Source organism: Coffea eugenioides, chromosome 4 (assembly GCF_003713205.1).
Source record: "Coffea eugenioides isolate CCC68of chromosome 4, Ceug_1.0, whole genome shotgun sequence".
Classification (NCBI taxonomy): Eukaryota; Viridiplantae; Streptophyta; class Magnoliopsida; order Gentianales; family Rubiaceae; genus Coffea; species Coffea eugenioides.
In genome coordinates, this window is record NC_040038.1 from 5,017,101 (window position 1) to 5,035,973 (window position 18,873).

Sequence of the window (18,873 nt, forward strand, 5' to 3'; positions counted from 1 at the left end):
AAGGTTTCGGATTCGAGTCCTCTCTCGCTCACACTTAAAAAAAAAAAAAAAAGCAATTCAAACGAGAGAATAAAACCAAACCTTTAAAATAATAATAATAAAAAAGATTCCCATGTGAATCAACAAACATCAGTCCAAATCCCAACAGCGAAGGCATCTTCAGTCTCCCACGCGGCACTCATGCATTCGTGCATCTGGATTCCTCTTCCTACCAACCCCCCTTTTTCCAGCAGCGCACTTTTCGCATCGCCAATTCACCGCGCCACAGCACCCAGTCCCCACCACCAACCGACTCCAAATCCCAAACCAAGCCAAGCCAAGCCACCCCAGCCCAGAACAAAACCCCCGCCTTTCGTAAAATTGCACCAGACTCCGTCCTTCCCCTACCAATTCACCAGCTTTCCCCCTTGTAGAAATACACAGATTCACAGCAGAGGTCTGAATGATAGTTTTTACTTCTTGTACTGATCCAAGTGTTTAAGATTGTCATCCATCTTTCAATGCCTTTTCTCATTCTATAAATAGAGATCCCAGAACCAGAGAATACTTCAAGCTAATGCAGCAAAAGGGTCGAGCCCAAAACCGTAGATCAAGGACTTTTTCTAGGTCTCGCACTGCCATTGAGGGTTGTTAAGTCATTTTGTTCACATCTCTTCTCGTTTTTCCCGCATTTCATCGTCCTAATAAGTACAACAAATTTATTCAATCAAGAAACCGTCAGAATTCCGATCATGGCAGCTGTTGAAGGTGGCATCTTTACCCTTCTTTCTGGGATCTGAGAATTTGAACCACCGTTTTCTTGATTGGGAATTGAGCTAAAGGTTTTTGCTTTTTTTTTTTGGGTTGTGCAGGACAAGAGCGCGAGGTGCAGAAGAGTTACTGGATTGAGCACACTACTGATCTCACTGTAGAGGCAATGATGCTTGATTCCATGGCTGCTGATCTTGACAAAGAAGAGCGCCCTGAGGTATAGAGTTTTTGTACTTTGCGTTTCTTCTCTTTTTGTTCTTTTTGCATGGTATGTTGTTGGATGTTTGAGAGGAGTATTGATTAGCTTGTTATGAGCTCAAAAATTTTATATGGGATGCATCATAATCTTATCTTTTGATTTGTTTGTCTTTGTCACATCGCAAGGACATAAGAATGGTTATTCTCATTTATACATATTAAGGCATGTGTCACTGTCTTTGCATATTCCAAAGCGAAGTGATGGTGGTTTTTCCTTTTTCTCTTTTCTAGTTTTGCTACAGAACTGGTAGTTACGTGCTTAGAATGTATTGTCTGCTTTTTCTTTGTGGTAAAACTAGTGTTGTTTGAGATTTTAGCTTCACATGTTAGTGGTGGTCACGTGCCTAGTTCTCATCTCATTTATGCTGGTGTTGCGAACTAAGATCCCCTAAATCAAGGTCGAACCTTTTTAGCCACTATCTGTTCGGATTGGTGGCCATATCCATTGATCTTGCAGCAAAAATAATGGACTTCTATCTTCGAATGTATCCAAACTTACAAGGCCTTCTGACTGAATCACTTAAGGCAAGAAGGTCAGTATCACAGAGGAGTAAAATGTACTTTAGTAAAGATTTACTCACCTTTGATTAACTCAAAGCAGCAAAAAGTGTAAAAAATAACAAAGGAAATGGATTACTTGTTTGACACCTCAAATTATTTCTTGCCATAAGAAACTTAAAAAGAAAACATTCTGTTCTTCATATCCCCTAAAATTTCCTGGAGCAAGATAATTTCAGTTTAACTGACCTGAACTTGATAACTTTGCATTCTATGCATTTATCATGTTCTGTATTAGATTCCTATGAATCCACAGCTCATATTTGGTTTTTAATATCGGAGTTTTTTTTTGCTTTTAATTGGGCCTTGTACATCTTCTTTTTATGCAATCACTCGGAGTATGGTCCCACAGATTTCATGTTTATGACTATGCAATAACACTTGAAGCTCTCTTCTTCATGGTCTAACAGGTGCTATCGCTATTACCACCATACGAAGGAAAATCAGTTCTGGAGCTAGGAGCTGGAATTGGCCGTTTCACTGGTGAATTAGCAAAAAAAGCTGGTCAAATTGTTGCTTTAGATTTCATTGAAGGTGCAATAAAGAAGGTTTGTGTACCAGAAATAACTTTGTTTTCAGCCAATTGCTTTTGAAACTGCATGTTGTAATTCCTTCTAGAGATGAATGGTCCCATAATTTGACCTTCGGATGTGCAGAATGAAAGCATTAATGGGAATCTTAAGAACACCAAGTTTATTTGTGCTGATGTGACGTCCCCAGAGTTGTACTTCTCAGCAGAGTCGATGGACTTAATTTTTTCAAACTGGCTATTGATGTATCTCTCTGATGAAGAGGTGAATACTTTTTTACTCTTCACTGAAAAGTTGTGCTGACCAATTTGTGGTTATGTTGTATTTTAATCATTATGCTGCTGTTCTTATTTATTATTAGCATGTCATCATTTTCTCACATATTTTCATTGTTTGTAGAACATCTGTTGAACTCCAATGTTTCTGTTTCAGTTCCTATTCCTGCTTGTCTTAGACCACCAATCTCCTCATTGAAACCTGTCATTGATTCGTTCTGCTTGGTTTTAGGTTGTGGCACTAGCAAAGAAGATGGTTGGATGGCTGAAAGTTGGTGGGCACATTTTCTTTAGAGAGTCATGTTTCCACCAATCTGGAGATCACAAAAGGAAGAAGAACCCAACTCATTATCGTGAGCCCAGATTTTATACCAAGGTTTGTTTTCACATATGCAGTTTAATTCTTGTTGATTCGCATGTCGCATGCTAGGTGATTATCTTTAATGGAAACTTTTCCGATTCATGTTATAGTTCATTGCGTTGGCAGTTTGTTCTTATGTTGCTTTAACACGTGTTAATGAAATATATACTCCTTAACAATGTGCTAAATATGCTGATGAGGATGCTTCTTTAGAAGTTGTCTCAAGAATCTACAGCTCCACTCTTGTCCTTTTTGTCTAATTTGTACACAACTCCAGGTTTTTAAAGAATGTCACTTCAATGATGGCTCTGGGAATTCTTTTGAACTTGCTCTTGTTTGCTGCAAATGCATTGGAGCTTATGTAAGGAACAAAAAAAATCAGAACCAGGTATAAAAATGCTAACTGTTCTTTTCTTTCTTTTGTGTTTCTTGTCATTTTTTACATCTGTACACTAGGCCAAATGATGGCTATCTCTGCTCGTTTGGAAATAGATATGCTGGATGTGGAAGAAGGTACGTTCAGAGGATGATAGGGGATTTCAGCGTTTCTTGGACAATGTGCAATATAAGTCTAGTGGGATTCTCCGCTATGAACGTGTCTTTGGACCAGGATTTGTCAGCACTGGAGGGATTGGTACATCTCATTCTTTGTGCTTTTTTTCCCCTGCTTTTTTTATGCATTCCATAAACATATTAAGATATATGAACTTGGAATTTTGGTTTTATCTGCCATTCGAAAGCACAGTGTCCTTTAGATGTGTTGGATTGCTAAATAATAAGTCAAAATCACTACACAATGATCAGGATGAGTCTGTTGGAAAGGGGATATGCAAAAGTGTGATTATTCTGCTGAGAGATGCTGTGCAGTTATTCACTTAGGAGTATCCACTTGTAAATGGGTTCAATATCCAAGTGCTTTTTGCAATGCTCTGCCAAGAGTAGCTTCTCCTGAAATTTGGATTGTTTTTCTTGTTATGCAGGAATCTTGCAAGTGTGTAGCCTGTATTCATCCTTAAGTGGCTTATATTATCTTTAATGGATGATTGAACAAGCTGAAGTGTTTTTTGAGGCTATATCACTTTTAATTCATTAAATGATTCTTAAAACAAATAGAAAAGAAAATGCTTTTCCTTCCTTCCATTTCATAGTTTTATGCATTTTGTCTTTAGTTGAACTTTTTCTTATGTTCATCAGACACAACAAGAGAATTTGTTGGCAAACTGGATCTTCGACCTGGACAAAAAGTTCTGGATGTTGGTTGTGGTATTGGTGGAGGTGACTTTTACATGGCTGAAAAGTATGATGTTCATGTTGTTGGCATTGATCTCTCAATCAACATGGTTTCTCTTGCTCTGGAACGCGCTATTGGCCTCAGATATTCTGTTGAATTTGAGGTTGCTGATTGCACCAAGAAAACATATCCTGACGGCTCATTTGATGTTATTTACAGCAGGGATACTATTCTGCACATTCAGGTAGAATTCTGTTGTTCTGAAAGGAACTTCAATATTTTATATAACCCCAGCTATTGCTTTCTGGTATATTTTTTTCTGACTGACTTTTCAAGAGGTTGCAATTATATGAAGTTTTTCTTATTAACCCTTTCTAGTGCCTTTGTTCATTTTGATCTAGTGATACATGTTTAGGATAGAATGCCTAGCACTTTTAAGTAGTTTAGCAGTCTGTATAAATTTAAACTTAGTCTATGTGAATCCTCTTATATAAAATTTGTTTTTAGCTGTCAGCTTTCGTATATATAGGACAACAAATTAATTTAAGTTGCTATAGATCCCATTGATACTATTAATTGGTAGGCAAAACTGTAGTGAGACCTAGACTAAACTTTGGTCCTGGCTTTGCCTTTAACTTTATATAGACGTTACGTTATCAATACATACTGGAAATTATGGTGGCTTAAGTTTAAGTTGAAAGGTTTCTGAAGTATTCTTGTGAATGGTATTTATTTTGTCTGATTCCAGTTTTATTCAGCATGTTCAAATTCCTGTTGGTTATTCAGGACAAACCTGCACTCTTCAAATCCTTTTACAAATGGCTGAAGCCTGGAGGCACTGTCCTAATTAGTGACTACTGCAAAAGAGCTGGACCTCCTTCAGATGACTTTGTCAAGTATATCAAGCAAAGAGGCTATGATCTGCATGACGTGGAAGCATATGGCCAGGTTTACTTGCATAGTCTCCCTCTCTTTGACACCCACTCCTTTCCTCTCCCCATAACTTTTCTCCTTATAAGGGGTGTTTTTTTTCCTGTTCATAGATGCTAAAAGATGCTGGTTTTGATGAGGTCATTGCTGAGGATCGAACTCATCAGGTGTGATTTCTTCTCTCCCTTTTATCTCCCGCGCCCATCTTGTGTATGTGCTGCTCTTGTTGTCGTTTGGCTCATTGTAACCCTAAATTCATTTTGTATTTCAGTTCATAAATGTTCTTCAGAAGGAACTAGAATTGGTGGAGAAGGATAGAGAAGCATTCATCTGTGACTTTTCTGAAGTAAGCGTTTTAACATCTAAGTTAATAATTCCTTTGCTTAATGGAATTTGACATGTGCCGCTTACCCATGTTATGATCTAATATACAGGAAGACTACAATGATATAGTTGGTGGTTGGAAGGCCAAGTTACTCAGGAGTTCATCTGGTGAGCAGAGGTGGGGTTTGTTCATTGCCAAGAAGAATTAGACTTTCTTGCGCAATCTTGCACCGTGTCATCTGCAACTATCATTCTGCATGTTGATGAAGTCTTTGAATGTTTTTTTTTTGTCTGTAACTTACCTATGTGGTAACATGGGTATAGTGAATTCTGTTCTCTTATAACCTGTGCTTCTATCATGTCAGATGGTATTCCCACTGTAATAAGGGGTGACTTTCTCTATCGCTTAATGAGATTTCATTTGATCTTTGGCATTATTGTCAACCCATAAATTCTGGAGAAATTGTTATTGAGCATTTATTATGCAAGTTGCTTTGTCATAAAACAAAATCAGCCAAAACACCAAGAGACAAAATCATCATCTATGGAGCTATACAAGGTTTATGTATCTTTTGAGAGCTATGTTTTTTTTTTTTTAAAGATGTGAAGGCTATTACATCTTAAATAGTACGTAGTTATTTCTTTAGTACATCGATTACATCCTTCGATCTAACAACCACCGGAGATGCAGAGAGGTTAGTGTTTCTTTTCTCTTGGTTGTCTGGAATTGTCAGCAAATTGAGTTTCTCATCATTCTTCCCAACCTTCCTGAATTCATTGGGAAAGTATTCATACATCTGCACACTTAAGCTTCCACCTAAAAAGATGGAACATTTTTCACTGATCATCCTTCGGATCAAAGGAGGAAATGTCAATAATAGCCAAAACAAGGGGGAAAACAAATTATTCTGGTGTATGGATGATAACAAATTGATCTTCTCTGCTTCTTTTTTTGTCAATAAAGAACCTAAGATTACCGAGAATGAGAGCAGCCCCTATCCAACCAGCAGTACCCCATCTTTCACCCAGGAGAAACCATGCGAATCCAGCCCCCCATATTGGCTCCAAACCATAAATTACTGCCGTTTCTGTTGCTGATACATCACGCATGGCAGCCATCTGAATATCAAAATTAATGTAAGAAAGAGAATCTCCATCTAAGTCTACATTAAACTCTAGATTCTAAAGGAGAGAGGAATCTCAGAATATAACGATCTTCTTCCAATCTCAACCTGGTTTTAAAATTCTTGGATCCTGTAAGCCAGTTTTTACGCCCTTTTTTCCCCTTGAAACTTTCAGGAACTTACTTGTCTTATTTCTTTTAGACATTCGAAATACTAGTTAAACTAGCAAGAGTTACCTCAGCCCATAAACATAGTCCTGTTGAAAATACACCGGTGTAAAGCGTTGGTATCCATGGAAATGTAACCATCCAATCCCAGACCAGAGCCCATGTCCAGGATACGTTCTCAGTGTATTGAAAACCATCAAAACTTCCCCCAATCAGACACCAGATTGCAGATAGAAGGGCAACAACAGATACCTAATACGAGACAAAACACACAGCTAATGCGCGCAGAACTTTTGTACCGCAGAAGAATGGGGGTTGAGAAAGATAGTAGTTACTTTTGACCAGTGTTTTTAACAAACCTCATATCCAAGAAGTGCCAAGAAGTTCTCTTTTCTTGTGCTTCTTGATATGTGTTCTGTTCGGAGTGTGTGAATTCCAAAAAATATGGCACTTAGAAAGTTGAGGAGATCTCCAACCTAAAGAAAAAGCAAATAAAATGGTAAACAGATTTTTTTTTTCAGTGAAAGATTTCTTATCTCACAAAATAATACCATGAGGAAGGGTCTCAAAAGGGGGGAAAAATCATACTAACATTAGGAGGAGATCCACTACATTCCAGCAAACCAAGGCCTACGACTGACATGAGAATTCCAAACCAGGTGCGAGCTGGTACTATTGTTCCCAACATGCTTTCGAGCAACGGAACCACGATAACCTGCTCATTCAATGCAGAAAAGTAATCACATAAACAGTTGAAGATCAGAGGAGAATGCAAAAATGAACTTGTGGTGCAATCAACGAGCCATAATAAATGATTGTAGCGTATCACACTTATCAATGCAATGATGAATGCGAACTCCATACAAATATTGCAATCTCTAGACTCTTTCTCCTTGGATATCTATGGTCTTTGATTACAAGAACTGCAATTAGACAAAGAGAATGCTACGATTGGCATTGCCTATGCAATGGTTTGTAGTCTCTGCGAATAGTCATGTTTTGCTGAACCGTAGGTCATATAAGAAGATTCGATATTCTAGAGAGGATCAGACTAAATAACTTACCGTGAAAAGAGAGAGAAATGAAGCACGTCCTGCTTCAGCAGTGAGTAGGCCAAGCGCCTCAATCAGGTAGCCTAAACTGATCCACAGTCCCAGTTCCATACCTGCTTTACGGGTTTGAGCATCATTTCTTGCCCGAAAGACAAAAGGCAAGAATGGGATGGCTGATACAGCAAACCGCACTGCAGAGAAGGCTGCTGGATCCATGAAAGCTTCAGTCTCTTTTACAACTAGAATGTTGCTTGCTGCAATTTACAACATAATTACCATGCATTCAACTCTCGCTTAGATATAAGAAGAAAGACAGCATTTTTAACTAAATAGTTTGCCCAATTTAGCGACTAGAATTTCATACTTGAGTCCATGCTACAAACGAGACAACACTAGTTCCGCTGTTTCTTGAACTAGGGAAGCGTGCAGAGATAATAATTGGCTTTTACATCATCCATTTTTGTCGATAAGATAGAAATGGTTAGATTGTGAAGTAGATGGGTAATTGAATTTCTCTTTCCTAATCCGTGCAGTAGTAATTTGGGATCCTTACCATAGACAACACTCACAACATTAAGCAAGATTATACTCCTGAACTTCTTCGATCCAAATAGAAGTTTCCTCCAGAGAGGCCTCCTTCTGATTGAAGATTTGTTGGCCTTGATTTTTGAAGGACCCTTTGAGCTCTCATTAGATTTAGTCTTGGTTTCTACCTTACAAGTTTCAGTTTCAATAATTGAGAAAGCCCCATCGAAGTTTCTTCCACTCCTTGAGGATCTTTCTGCCAAAATTTTCCTTGAAGCAGCTGAACAACTGCGTACAGAAGAAGAAGAAGAGGAGGAGGAGGAGGGGTTAGAAGAAGAAGAAGAGGGATCAGAATATGAATAAACCTTGAGATGGGAAATTTTTCTGATTCCATAAGAATTCAAGTAGCAGGATATTGTCGCCGCCGCAGCAGTATCTCTTGAGGCCCTCCAAGTTGAGAAGTATGGCATATTTGGATCACAATACCCTCTCGTTTCTTTTGTTCAATGAATATTCTTTGATGGAGTTTTGTACTAGATGTTCATGTCATAGACGGAAAGAACTTGGTGAAATGAAGTGACAAATTATCTTCAAAGTCTGAAATAATGGTGCCATGTTCCATTAATCACAAGGCTGAGAGGCAATTGCTTAGGAGAATGATTGATGGGTAATTTGTTTCTAATTTATTACAACCATATAAAATAGGCCAGAAAGGAGAGGCAAGTGATGCTTTTCAATATAGGGATGGTATCGCATCATTCAAGCATGGACCCGCCACATTACATTTAAATGAATGTTGTCCCAGTGATAGAAGAATATTTCCAAATGTGAAGCACGCTAAATTTGGCAATCCATGAAAATCATCTTTCCGACCATCCTCAAAAAAAAGAAAGCTTTGATTGCCTTTCAATTTCATCATTCCTTTGGTGAGGGAAAAAGGACTCATAAGCCAGTCGGTTACTCGTCCTTCGGTTGCTTTTAATCTTCTCAAAATTAATATCAATATCCAGAATATTGAACGGAAGAGTGCTAATTGTTCATTATGGATGAAATATTTGTCTTTAAGTTGCATTGATATTGAAATGCAAAAGTAGCAAGATGACCTTCTTGTTCTGAAATCTGAGCCGAAGTACATTGATGATTTGCTCATCACATATTGGTGAACTATCTTCCATAACCATAACACAGAAGAAAGACTAGAGAAGTGAACAAGGACATAAAAGCTAGTAATACAGCGATTCTACTAGAAATGCCAATAAGGAGGATGCAAAGAAAGCCAGGTAACGGTACCGAGAAATGAAAAAGATACAGCCATTAGTTGGTACATAGAAACATCAATCTACTGATGTAATATGGCAGCTAGTAACAATCAACAAAAAAGCTGCTTAACTCCTTCAGTTTTCGGCGCCCGCCTCCTCCTCATCTTCGTACTCAGCATCCTCGTCAGCAGTCGCATCTTGGTACTGCTGATACTCAGCAACAAGATCATTCATATTGCTCTCTGCTTCGGTAAATTCCATCTCATCCATTCCCTCTCCAGTGTACCAGTGCAAAAAGGCCTTCCTCCTAAACATTGCAGTGAACTGCTCACTCACTCTCCTAAACATCTCCTGGATTGAAGTTGAATTCCCAATGAATGTGGAAGCCATGGTAAGGCCTTTAGGTGGAATATCACAAACGCTAGATTTTACATTGTTTGGGATCCATTCAACAAAATAGGACGAGTTCTTGTTCTGCACATTGATCAGCTGCTCATCAACTTCTTTTGTGCTCATTTTGCCCCTAAACATTGCTGAGGCAGTGAGGTACCGGCCATGGCGCGGATCAGCAGCACACATCATGTTCTTGGCATCCCACATCTGCTGTGTTAGCTCGGGGACAGTAAGTGCACGATATTGCTGTGATCCTCTTGATGTAAGAGGTGCAAATCCCACCATGAAGAAGTGAAGTCGCGGAAATGGGATCAAATTCACTGCTAACTTTCTCAGGTCCGAGTTCAGCTGACCAGGAAACCTCAGGCAACAGGTCACACCACTCATTGTTGCTGAAATCAGATGATTCAGGTCCCCAACTGATAAAGACAATAAAAACATAGGAAACTACATTAGACTTTTAGCGAAAGACACGGAATATTCATCAGCAAAATAAAGATGGAATTGAATTGTATGCATTTGCAGTTCTTACAGCTTGGGGTGCTAAGCTTAAGGGTCCTGAAGCAGATGTCATAGAGCGCCTCATTATCAAGGACCATGCATTCATCAGCATTCTCCACCAGCTGATGAACAGAAAGTGTGGCATTATAAGGCTCCACAACAGTGTCAGATACCTTTGGAGAAGGGAAGACTGAGAAAGTAAGCATCATTCTATCTGGATACTCTTCCCTGATCTTGGAAATCAGCAGAGTTCCCATTCCGGACCCAGTTCCACCTCCAAGAGAGTGACATACTTCAAAGCCTGTGCAGTGCCACAACCATCAAGAATTAAGTCAATGCATAAACAAGTACCAGATTTTTTTTTGCGTGGTTGGGACATGAAATGGTAGATTATACGAGCATAACATGGTTAACACTGTTATGAGAATTGGTTTTGTACAATTTTTCAATATTAGCTACTCATATAGCAGCCCTGGTTGATCAAATAAGCTGCAACGAATCCTCTGTAACACCCCTTTTTTATTTGGAGAAAAAGGTGAAAAAATTGTGCTTCAGCTAGTAAAACCAACACATGACACATATCCATTACAAAATACCTGTGTCTGATATAAACTTTGATCAACCTTAAATTCCTTTGTTTTGTTGCCAGAGAAAAAAGGACTCTCTAAGTTTGAACTCTTGAACTCTTGCTCTATGAGCCACAGATCAAGGATTCTGTAACAATCATGTACACTAGAGTTTACTTTAAATCTTTTTACTTATAATTATGATCCAGATGAATCAAAGAAGTTCAAAACCAGGTAGCTAGCAATCATTTTACAAACCTTGCAAGCAATCACAGTTTTCGGCTTCCTTCCTGACAACATCAAGGACTGAATCAATAAGCTCAGCACCCTCAGTGTAGTGACCCTTAGCCCAATTGTTTCCAGCACCAGACTGACCAAAAATAAAGTTATCAGGCCTAAAAATTTGGCCATAGGGACCAGTCCTTATGCTGTTCATAGTCCCAGGTTCAAGATCCATGAGGACAGCCCTTGGCACATATCTCCCACCACTTGCTTCATTGAAATACACATTTACCCTGTCCAATTGAAGGACAGAACTTCCATTGCACCTCCCAGTTGGATCAATCCCATGTTCATCACACACCACTTCCCAGAATTTTGATCCAATTTGATTCCCACATTGCCCTCCTTGAATGTGAAGAATTTCACGCATTTTGGCTAAACAAATGGTCAACGGTCAGGGACAAACGTGGAAAATGGCTTCCCCAAACTCTCACTTAGAAGGCTTTGGATGTGGGCTTTTGGTCTACTGCTGGCCACAGGGGGCTTATATACAACAGTAGCGGAGTTGTGAAAGGTCCCTATTGCTCTTGACTTGATGAAAAATGAAGGGACAGGATCAGATGGGCTTATAAAGATCTGACAATCCATAAGCGTCCGGCCGAGTCAAAGCTGTAGGATTGTCCATTTGTTGGATCATGGATGTCTGTTGTGGGAAGAATAGGCCATTTGTTCCTACTCTTCATAAGTTTTGCCGTCTAAGATTTGTAGATTTGTAGCTGCTGATGGGACAGCTTAGAATAGTGGAACACAAAGCCAATGAATGTTTAGTATTTGTTTCTAATTCTTACCTCATCTGCTGATACAAGTAGTAGCCAGTGGAAATAGTCAAGCCGCCCTTTGATGCTCGTCTTCTTCTGGCGCTCGAGCCACTTGTAGGGATGGCAAGGGGCTAATGGTTGGGGCGGGAGAATATAACTTCACCTGTCACCCGCTAAAAAATATATTTATCTAATTTTAATAATTTTTACACATTTTATCTAATTTTACCGTATGTACATTTATTTTTCCACTGTATAATTCAAATTAAATACAAAGTAAATATAGAATAAATTTTTGTAAGTGATATATGTATAGTAATCTGAACTTTATATACAATTTAATGTGAAAAATGAAGCCCAAATCCGAGTTTTAGTGCCCGACCACACTGTTTTACTTGATGCATATTGCAGTAGAACTCATACTCGGCCAAGCTATTGCTCAAGGTAAGGGCTTGTCAAAGTTAATGATGGATGAGAAGTAACAAACCACTTTCTTAGAAATCGACTTTATTTTAAGAGAAGAGCCCAAGGAAAATCGAGCAGAAGGTGGAAATTAGCTCTTTGTTTGATGGGCTATGCGATTTATAAACATAGTAATGTAGGAAATAATAATTTAGTGAAGTCAAACCTCTTGTAGTCATGGTACCATTGATTGCATTTCTATGCAATTGCCAGAATACTTGCATGGTGTAGTCGATGGTTCATAAGGGATAAACCTGAAACTGGTTGATGGGAATTTGCTTACAAGACAAAATTTGTCACGAGTGGAAATTATGTCATATTTTTTGTAGGTTGTTATTTCCGAGTCTACATTGTTTTGCATTAGTTTTGATGATCAATGTTTTAAAACTCGGATCGTTAATTGAACCGGTGAGGTGTTCGAGTCGAAGTTTAACCGGTCGGACCGGTTCAATCCTGATTCAATGAATTTTTTAAAAAATAATTTATATAAATATATGTATATATGCACAAAATAAGACATGCATTGGACTAATTTAAGACTTTATATGATGAAAAATTTAATATTTGCAAAGAAGTTGGATTTTCACAAATAAAAATTTTAAATTATAAGTTGAAACAAATAAATTTCATCTCAATCTTAATTGAATTTACCAAAAAAATAATGTTAAATCCAACTCAAAAATACCATAATTTTGAAATTATACAAAATTCACGTCTATGAGAGTTAGACATTGTGAGTTTAAATTTTAATTCAATTTTTTGATATTTAGATATTGCAACTTAAAAAAAAAGAAGTTTTGAGTTTGGAGGAAGTCAAGAAAATAGAAAATACAAATACAAACTTGATAAGAGGCAAAAAATGAGAAGAAAGTGAGTGAATGTGACATTTAATAATTAGTTTTTAGGATTAGGGAGAACATATTCTTTTTTTAAAAAAAATTCAATTTAATAGACAAAAACAAAAAAATCGTTGATTCAACGGTTCAATCCGGTTCGAACGGTTCAATCCGATTTTTAAGTATAATCAACCCAAAATATGAACCGGACCGGAGCCAAGGCCAGTTCACGGTCTGACCGGTCGAATCGGCCTGGCCCGTCCGGTTTTTAAAACACTTTTGATGATTGCAAATGCTCTGAATCTAATCTTGAATAACGTCATAGATTTTGAACAATGTATAAACAAAATTTATAAGTGAACAGCAACAAATGGAAATTTCTATACATCTTAATTAGACAAGTATTCATACATCTCTTATATGTACAAACATTTATCCAAAATGCACGAGAATGTTAGACATAGTTACATCGCTACTGTTGAAATGTTCAAAACTCATTCCTCATACGTTAGAGACTAGAAAATTGAACATAACATTGACATACAGGATTGGATTGAAGTACAAGAAGATCTTTAATTGCATTTTACTGCAAGCATTCGTTTTTAAGACCACCAAGTAAATTGTTAAACAACACGAAGCGGATATGGAATTGGAAATTTTAAGGGAACATGTCAAAGTACAAGTTTTGTTGCCCAAGAGATTGCATTCATCTCGGATAAGCTCAAACAAAACAACATACAGTGCCTTGAGACCAAGGACTTGACCTACTTCCAAAGCAATTGAGATTCTCGGTATTACTTTTTCAGTAGCAACTCAGTCTCACTTCTAAAATTATACAAATTGTTCAGTTAATTCAAATTATTATGTGATGTCTGATTTTAAATTAAATTAACTAGATACTTAACATCTGATGAAGGAGTGGCACCGAGAATCTGATTTGACTTCCAAAAACTCTTAACCAGTAAAATAACTTAGTTTTTTTTACTGCCAATCATCAGGCATAGAATATACGGTTAAATTCAATTTTTTTTTTTTGGGTACCCTTCTTACGATATGCTAACAGCTATTGCTATTTATTTCAACATGGCAGAAGTGGCTGGATCGAGATATAATAAGGAGTAAAAGAAAAGTTAAGACTTGTGCAGAGATGCATGCATTAATCAGATTCTACCCAAAAGTTCAAACTTTAAGTCTGCAAAAAACCACATTTATTATCAAACAATAGCATATATATATGCATGCAAATACAACAAACAGTGAAATTAACAGTATTGAGCAGGACAAAGTTGCGTTAAAATTTGCACTAAAGTCAAGACGCAAATGCTATATTGCAGTATACATATACATAGATACAACACTCACACGCACGTTCATATCATTCCATCATTATGGCCATGCAGAAGCAAAATCTTTGGAGGTAAGTGGACTCCATCACTAGACGACCATGGAAAATATAGACATTGGACATCCACAGGTATCCCCTCCCCACAAAGGTGAAATCGGAAAGCAGAGAAGATTCCAAAAGCGGGCACAGTAATTGTGATAGCACGTAAAGGTGTTATCTCCTTGCTGCTTCATGTATGAACACAAAGGACAAAAATTATTTGGGCACGAAACAATGTACAAACTATTATGGCATGTATTTTACTGGACAAACAAGGTTATGCATGCTAGCATATGTTATGTTTGAGCTTTTAAAAAAAAAATCTCATGAACTTTTACATGTTGAAGTACATGATCTTTTAGCATGCATGTAGGTTGACGAATTACTGTGGAGAAGATTTTTCTGGTTAAAAGTTTAGCCCTCTACTTCATCATTTAACTTAAACAACTTATTCTTGATATGTACACCTCTTTAGCTAAAAGTTGCTAGTCAAAAAACCTTAGGAAACAAATTGTGGAGGCTTGAAATTAATCCAAATTAATAAGCAGTATAAGAAATTTTCAGTTAGAGAGACATGCATCATTTCCAAAGGTCGAATTTATGTTAATTAGAAAAGAGAATGAGAAGAAGAGAGAATTGTCGAAAACCAAAAGGGAAAAGAATAAATTAAAAGAGGCTAAAGAATCACAAAGAAGAACGAAGGGATTTTGGGGGGGAGAGGGGATGGGAGGGGGATATCAACTATTAAGCTGGGCAAAGAAAAGGGTAGGAGGCAGAGAAAGGAGAGGGGCAGTTCGGATTAAGAATAAGTGTGAAAGGCACGAGACAGGAGAAGAACAATAAATGAGGTTGTAAGAGGTGATGAGGCTTATGATAACCCTCATGATCGTCACGTCGTTTTTACTTCACGTCTACCGATAACTCCCAGAATTCCACGCTCATCTATCTCTCTCTGTCTCTCCAATTCACTCTTCTCTTCTGAGTTCTGCTGCCCTCCCTTTTTCTTTCTCCCTTTCCTTTGCTTTCTTGATTTCATTTTCCCCCCACTCCATCTGCTTTCTCTTTCTTTCCATCTTTCTCACATTTCTTTAATTTGCATTTTGTTAGTTAAGAATACCTTGAGATGTTATTGTAGCCCAGTCAACTGGCTCATGTCTTTCTCACTTTGTTTCAATTTAAACCAACACCATTCCTTCACTCTGTCTGTCTTTCTCTTTCTGTCCCTCTTGTTCTATCTCTATCCCTCCTACTCCTCATCAAAACCCCATGTTATATGCCCTATATCTTGAATTCTTGATAGTTCATACCTACATCCTCCTTCTCCTTCATCACAACCATCAACATCTTTGTCGCATGAACCCCTTTCCCTACTCTAATTAATCAACCTTTCATACTACCATTAACATCAGCTAGATCGCTACCATCAAAACCAATAGCTGGGAAAAAAAAACTAACTAGAGTGACAGATTTATTGCGATAAACAAAACTCCTTTTACATACAGAGAAAGGGAGGAAGATAAAGATCTTTTTTTTTCCCCTTGTTATTTCTGCCGCGAAAAACAATGTGGATGATGGGATATAATGATGGGGGAGATTCCTTCAGCGGCAGGAAACTCCGGAGCATCGTGCCAAGGCCAGCTGCAGTCATAAACCCTTCATGTTTAGGCCGTATCCACGGCACTGATCTTCTTTCTTTCAATCACCATCTTGGTATGGATTTACTACTCCTTTTTTACTCCTCTAGGAATCATTGGAAGTTCAAACATATGATCTTTTCTTCTTTTGGTTCATTTTTAAGCTGGTTTGACTGAACAAAGTAAGAGAGACTTCGGCCCACAACAAGTTGTGGTGAGCTCAAGATGGAATCCCACCCCGGAACAGTTACAAACCCTAGAGGAACTATATCGAAGGGGAACTCGAACGCCTTCAGCTGAGGAAATTCAACACATCACAGCACAGCTTCGTAGATACGGGAAAATTGAAGGGAAGAACGTGTTCTATTGGTTTCAAAATCACAAGGCAAGAGAGAGACAAAAACGCCGTCGTCAACTTGAATCTACCTCTGATGAGCAAGACCACAACAATAATGATGGTAATGTTGAGAACACAGAAAGAAAAGAATCAGCTGGTAAGCATAGTAGCAAGAATTTACAGGTCATTCTCTTGTCTTACTATTGATGAAATGTCACATACGAAACAGCTCATGCAAGAAAATTAGTGTACTAACAAGAGACAAGTTTTCATTTTGGTTCAATCTTTGTTTGTTATTGTTGGTGAAAAAGAAAAGTTGTACAACAGGAGTTTTTAAATTGTAGTGACTATTGAGGCTTTTCTTTTTTACTCTATTGTGAATATTGTTGCATGAGAAGTAAAGTGGTACTCTTTTTTGTTTTTCTTTCTGTCTACATTCCACGCAGGGGCAAATGGGACAGGTATAGAAGTTGAACGGACCAAGAACTGGGCATCCTCTACGAACTGCAGTACTCTTGCAGAGGTCTAATATTCTACTAGCTACTTTTCTTTGTCTTTGCTGTCTTTCTTTCACCTCCTCAGAGTGCATGGGGAATGATCTTTTTTAACTTGAAAATCTCAGCTCCAAAAAGTAATTAGAGTCAACTAATTTGTCAATAACAAGGATATGATTACATGGCCAAGCAATGATTCCATTAGTAGGAGCACTATAAGTTTTCTTTTTTTTGAAGAAAAAGTAGGAAGAGATGTGGGTTGAACAAAAGATTTGTTTATTGGGAAATGATAAGGGTTTGTTTAAAAGCTGCATTCCCTCCTTTCTGTCGGGTCTGCTGCTCCTGTTATCAAACATAGCTAGGGTTTTTGGGTTTTGTGCTCATTCATGCCTTGATGAAGACACTTGATTTTTGGGCACACCCTAATAAACGCATTTAATACACGGTATCTAGCAAAATTCTTTATCAAATCAACCAACTCCCCTTATGATTAAGTAGATTTCACACAAGCCAAATTTTTTTTGGCCATTTCATGATTTTGAGCACTTTTTTTCTTTTTCTCTTTGACCTCCTTTCTTTTCTTGGTGGGGTATTTTAGGACCTAATGTATATATTAGTAGTAACAAATGTAGTATTAGAGCTCTTGTGAGAGTTGTTAGGGTCAAGCCCTCTTTTCAGCCTTTTAAGGACAGTGGCTAAAATATGTACTATGCATGTCTTTGATTCTCAGAAAACTGTTTCAATACAAAGGACAGCAAAAGCAGCAATTCCAGAACGTAGAGCAGCAGATGGATGGGTACAGTTCGAGGAGGCAGAATTACAGCAAAGAAAAAGCCTTGACGAAAGAAATGCCACGTGGCAAGTGATGCAATTCTCTTGTTGTTCTTCATCTTCATCACCTCCCACCAACAACAACCTCATAAACCGCACTCCTTGTGCTGCAACTATTCCACCAACTTCTTTAAGAAATATGGACCCAAAGCACATAATGAAGACTCGTGAGGATCTTAACATCTTCATTACTCCCTATACAGAAAATTTTGAGACCCATTTGGTCAGTGCCAGCTCTAATATAGTTGTCCGCGAGGCAAATGGCCATGATGGCCAATCTCAAACCCTCCAACTTTTTCCTCTGCGAAGTAACGATGATGGCTATGATCAAGAAGTTGCTGAGAAGCAATCGGACGAATCAGCTGCAGAAATGAATTCTTTCACAAGTACTCCTTACAAGTTTTTCGAGTTCCTTCCATTGAAGAACTAAAAGACACCCCATGCAATATTTCAGAAAGCAAATTAAGGGACTGATTGATATTTACTGCTTTTGATTGGCTAGATATTTCATGTAAAATTGTCGGTTCATCAGCATTTGAGTAGCTTTAGTTTATATCCTTCCGCATGAAAAACTATTAACTTGCTAGCCAAAGCCTCGTTGTTTCTTGATGTAACATTTCTTGAAGGGTGCACAATGCACAATTGTAGAATGGTGATTTGATGGGAGTTTGCCTTAAAATGCATTCGGACCATGTTGGTTGATATCAATGAAAAGCTCAATTCTGGCAATCATCAGAGCTGCCTACACATCATAGGGTCATAGGCTTTGTTTTATTGGAATTTGAAAGTGTCAACTATTCTTTTGCTTGATATTCAACACACACATTTAGGGTGAGAGGGGGGAAGAAATGAGCCTCCCGATGGGAAGGACTGAGAACATATTAAAACTCTGATCAAGGTTTCTTCCGTTGAAATCCGTGATCTGAAATAGGATGTTGAAGTGACTCAGAATTTTGAATAGAGGGAATTTCTGCTTTGCAGTTACATTTGTGGAATATAAAATGATTTTTCAACATTCCGTTCATAAATACACGGAACACAGAATATTCAA

The 18,873-nt window shown here is 37.9% G+C and overlaps 4 protein-coding genes across 6 annotated transcripts; 2 read left to right on the forward strand and 2 right to left on the reverse strand.

Moving 5' to 3' along the window:
- The first annotated feature begins 328 nt into the window (after window positions 1–328).
- Window positions 329–5,661, forward strand: LOC113767589 (phosphomethylethanolamine N-methyltransferase-like). Its single transcript, XM_027311736.1, has 12 exons — window positions 329–747; window positions 852–967; window positions 1,977–2,114; window positions 2,223–2,360; window positions 2,604–2,747; window positions 3,010–3,120; window positions 3,225–3,366; window positions 3,927–4,207; window positions 4,750–4,911; window positions 5,007–5,060; window positions 5,165–5,239; window positions 5,328–5,661. The coding sequence occupies exons 1-12, from the start codon at window positions 732–734 to the stop codon at window positions 5,424–5,426; spliced, it is 1,476 nt and encodes a 491-aa protein (XP_027167537.1). The 5' UTR covers window positions 329–731; the 3' UTR covers window positions 5,427–5,661.
- LOC113767590 lies at window positions 5,410–8,766 on the reverse strand. 3 transcript variants are annotated; one of them, XM_027311738.1, is made up of 8 exons: window positions 8,451–8,766; window positions 8,114–8,373; window positions 7,573–7,814; window positions 7,101–7,223; window positions 6,868–6,984; window positions 6,578–6,760; window positions 6,195–6,336; window positions 5,410–6,034 (listed from the first exon to the last, which is right to left on the reverse strand). In XM_027311738.1, exons 1-8 carry the CDS (start codon window positions 8,477–8,479, stop codon window positions 5,853–5,855), a joined length of 1,278 nt encoding a protein of 425 aa, XP_027167539.1. In that variant the 5' UTR covers window positions 8,480–8,766; the 3' UTR covers window positions 5,410–5,852. The 3 variants fall into 3 exon arrangements, with proteins under 3 accessions (XP_027167539.1, XP_027167538.1, XP_027167540.1); XM_027311737.1 differs by having other exon boundaries at window positions 8,114–8,766; XM_027311739.1 differs by having other exon boundaries at window positions 5,976–6,066; window positions 8,114–8,766.
- Window positions 8,767–9,162: 396 nt separating this feature from the next.
- LOC113768140 (tubulin beta chain-like) lies at window positions 9,163–11,533 on the reverse strand. Its single transcript, XM_027312386.1, has 3 exons — window positions 11,063–11,533; window positions 10,270–10,539; window positions 9,163–10,156 (listed from the first exon to the last, which is right to left on the reverse strand). The coding sequence occupies exons 1-3, from the start codon at window positions 11,454–11,456 to the stop codon at window positions 9,480–9,482; spliced, it is 1,341 nt and encodes a 446-aa protein (XP_027168187.1). The 5' UTR covers window positions 11,457–11,533; the 3' UTR covers window positions 9,163–9,479.
- Window positions 11,534–15,535: 4,002 nt separating this feature from the next.
- On the forward strand, window positions 15,536–18,542 carry LOC113768485 (WUSCHEL-related homeobox 1). Its single transcript, XM_027312864.1, has 4 exons — window positions 15,536–16,236; window positions 16,325–16,654; window positions 16,944–17,020; window positions 17,722–18,542. Exons 1-4 carry the CDS (start codon window positions 16,089–16,091, stop codon window positions 18,250–18,252), a joined length of 1,086 nt encoding a protein of 361 aa, XP_027168665.1. The 5' UTR covers window positions 15,536–16,088; the 3' UTR covers window positions 18,253–18,542.
- Window positions 18,543–18,873: the final 331 nt, after the last annotated feature.